This window comes from Macrotis lagotis, chromosome 3 (genome assembly GCF_037893015.1).
Source record: "Macrotis lagotis isolate mMagLag1 chromosome 3, bilby.v1.9.chrom.fasta, whole genome shotgun sequence".
Classification (NCBI taxonomy): Eukaryota; Metazoa; Chordata; class Mammalia; order Peramelemorphia; family Peramelidae; genus Macrotis; species Macrotis lagotis.
This window is the reverse complement of record NC_133660.1, coordinates 292,611,993-292,615,305: the sequence shown is the minus strand read 5'-3', so window position 1 is coordinate 292,615,305 and position 3,313 is coordinate 292,611,993. Positions and strand designations below refer to the sequence as shown.

Sequence of the window (3,313 nt, the reverse complement as noted above, 5' to 3'; positions counted from 1 at the left end):
TATCTCTGAATACAGTTGTTTCTTAAAATAGCAGCTTACATAATGATAGTGTAAGAAGTTTCTGAGTTTTTTCCCAGTCTGGAAAAGATGTGTCTCCTGCTCTTATAAAATAATTCAAGTAACGAAATCCTGGTCAATCTTCAATCCACAGAAAAATTAAAAGATATTAAAGGAAAAAAACGTCTCACAGGAACCTTTCTTCAGACAAATAAAAATATAAAACACCAAAAGACATATTAGATAGAATGGAATTGGTATTGAAATGGGCATCAGGCTATTAGACTGACATTACAATGAAATATGTCGCTGCCATAGGATCAGTGTTTCTTCCAGGCCCATGGGACTTGAGTTGATTTATATTTGTTCCTAATATTAACTCCACTGACATGATTTCTGGAGTCAGCTTTAAGTAGCTAAGAAAGAATCATCACACTTTGTGTAGGAGGATTTGGACTGTAGAAATCAATAAATGCCATGATTAAAGACTCAATTTATTGCTTTGGTGGTGATTTAGATTTCAAATGATAGAGAAAATAATATAGATTAAATTTCCAAGTGTAAAATATGTACTTTTTTGCAGAAAATCTTGCACTTTAGTCTCTACAAACTTATGTCTCTTTTAGGAGCTACTGAATAAGCAATGCCATTAACATCAAAGTTATACCATTTGAACAACCTGTTGGATTTGCTTTCATAGTAATGAACTGTTCAAAAATTATGTAGCTGATCCTCTTTCTAGGAAAATGTCTACAGTTGATGTCTTGAATTTCCATGTCCTTGTGTGAGTTTGTGAGGTGGGATTATCTAGGTGGTGCACTGAATAGAGCACTGATCTTGTTAGACTCATTCTTATGAATAATAAGAGTCTAAGTCCCTTACTAGGTGTGTGACTCTGGTCAATTGGCTTTACCCTGTTTGCTGCAGCAATAACTTTGCCAGGCAAATGCCACAATGGGAACACAACGAATCAAGCACAGTTGAACAAGTACAGAACACACACAGATTATTCTTTGAACAAAATAATCTTATAAGACAAGGGATAATATTAAGGATTTTCAACATAGGGAAACTAATGTAGTAATTTACCTAGGGCTACACATGCTCAAACTTTCTAAGACTATATAAATCCAGGCATCACTAAACTCTAAATTGACTACACTTTATAAAAATTTAGATTACACTTCTCTATGCACAAGATATGCATTCTGATTGGAGGTTCCATCCCAGAGTGAGAAAGATACAAATTGAATTTTTTCTCTAAGTAAAAAGATGCTATAACTGAAGTTGTCTATCCCTCACGGCTTTCCTAAAAGCATTTTTGACATCTTTGTTCCTAAGACTATAAACTAAAGGATTCAACATAGGAATGATCATTGTGTAGAATACTGAAACTATTTTTTCCATGTCCTTTGAGTGGCTTAAGCTGGGTTGGAAATACATGAAGAAGATTGTCCCATAGAATATAGACACTGCTGTGAGATGAGAAGCACAGGTGGAGAAGGCTTTCTGGCGGCCATCAGCAGAATGGATCTTCAGGATTGTAATAAAAATAAGCAAGTAAGAAGTAAAGATGACAAGAAATGGGAAAAAGCTGGTGAATGACCCTAAGATAAAGAATGCTAACTCAATGGTATGAATATCAGAGCAAGAGAGAATTAGGAGAGGGGGAAGATCGCAGAAAAAGTGATGGATTATATTAGATCTACAAAAGGAAAGGCTAAATGTATTTCCTATGACAATGGCAGAAGATAAAAAGCCACAGATGTAGGAACCACTGGCCAGAAGTGCACATAGAGTTGATGTCATGGTGGTGGTGTAGTGTAGGGGCTTGCAAACAGCTACATGACGATCATAGGCCATGGACGCCAGGAGTAAGCTTTCAGTAGCAGCAAAAGCCCCAAAGAAAAACAACTGTGTAGCACATCCATTATAGGAAATGACTTTATGCCCTGAAAGGAGATCAGCCATTACCTTGGGAGTAATACTTGAAGAGTAGCCAAAATCCACCAGAGACAGGCTACTGAGGAAAAAGTACATGGGAGTGTGGAGGGCAGTATCCCAGGAGGTCAGAACTACTATGCCCAAGTTCCCTGCAACTGTCATGAGATAGATGAGGGTGAACATGATGAAGAAAGGAACCTGAAGCTCTGGATCATCTGTTATTCCTGTAAGGATGAACTCATTCACTTTAGACCTGTTCTCCATATATGTCACTTGAGAGTGATGTTATTTACCTGCAGTGAAAGAATAATCATCAGAAAAAGTTAATACTGGATGATGAATGTCTTCAAAACATAAAAGACAATTAGAGACTTCTCTTATATGAGAATTTATTTCTATAAGTAAATAAGGAACACCATAGAAGTTATTCAATATACATAACGTTCTTTGATCCATTTTCTCTTAAAAACAGAGAGACTTCCATGTAATATTTCTCACTTTTCAAAATCACCTAAAAATGTACCATTTGTAGTGCCATTCCCCATTTCAGAAAAATGTAATTTCCCTATTCTCTAGAAAAGTTAGTGTAAGTCAGGGTAGGGGAAATTGATTTTTTTTCAGGAATATACTTCATTGTATGAAAACCACTGGTGGGTTACTTAAAAAAAAAGGCATGATTTATAAATTTGTTGCCTTTTAATAACCTGGCCCTTTTTCAATTATCCACCACCATCATTGTAAAAACAGATGATAGATACAAAAAAGATAAATATTTCATCCTTTCGTGCACTCTATGGATTTGGGAGTTCCAGAGATATTTCATTATTTAGAAATTAGTCTGCTTCATTTTTCAGCAATATTCTCACATACAGGAAACCTTCCTTGATCCATTCCTTCCTATTTCAGTACCTGAGTTCTTTTGATAATCTCTATTTTTTCCATTTTATAGCTTGCTATAAACTGATATTTGCATATATTTGCCCTAGAAATAATGAACTCTTAATATCCAGGGATTATTTTGCCTTTAGAAATTTTTTAGAAATCTGTTTGACATATAGAAGCAACTTAATAAACTTCTATTGATTGGTTAGTGGTTATCTTCACTGTCTGAACTAAGCTAAATTAACCTTTAAGCCTTAGATAACTACATAGTTTATTCCCAGGCATCACATAAAGACTTTACAGTTTGGAAGGACCTTCCATTTCTGTGCATCATTCACTTAGTCTTTATTTAGTTTCATTTCTATCACCATAAGTTACTAAAAGTTTTCTGAGAAGTTATATATAGGCTACCACAGGCTGATTTTAGTAATTTGTATCTTAAAAAATCTATTGTAAACAGGAGAAGAGAATCTCACATCAGTAAATCTCC

General features: G+C 34.9%; 1 protein-coding gene across 1 annotated transcript; it reads right to left on the bottom strand.

The window, feature by feature from the left end:
• Positions 1–1,272: 1,272 nt before the first annotated feature.
• Positions 1,273–2,208, bottom strand: LOC141516689 (olfactory receptor 5B2-like). The gene has a single exon (XM_074227689.1). It carries the CDS (start codon positions 2,203–2,205, stop codon positions 1,273–1,275), a length of 933 nt encoding a protein of 310 aa, XP_074083790.1. The 5' UTR covers positions 2,206–2,208.
• Between the last annotated feature and the right edge of the window lie 1,105 nt (positions 2,209–3,313).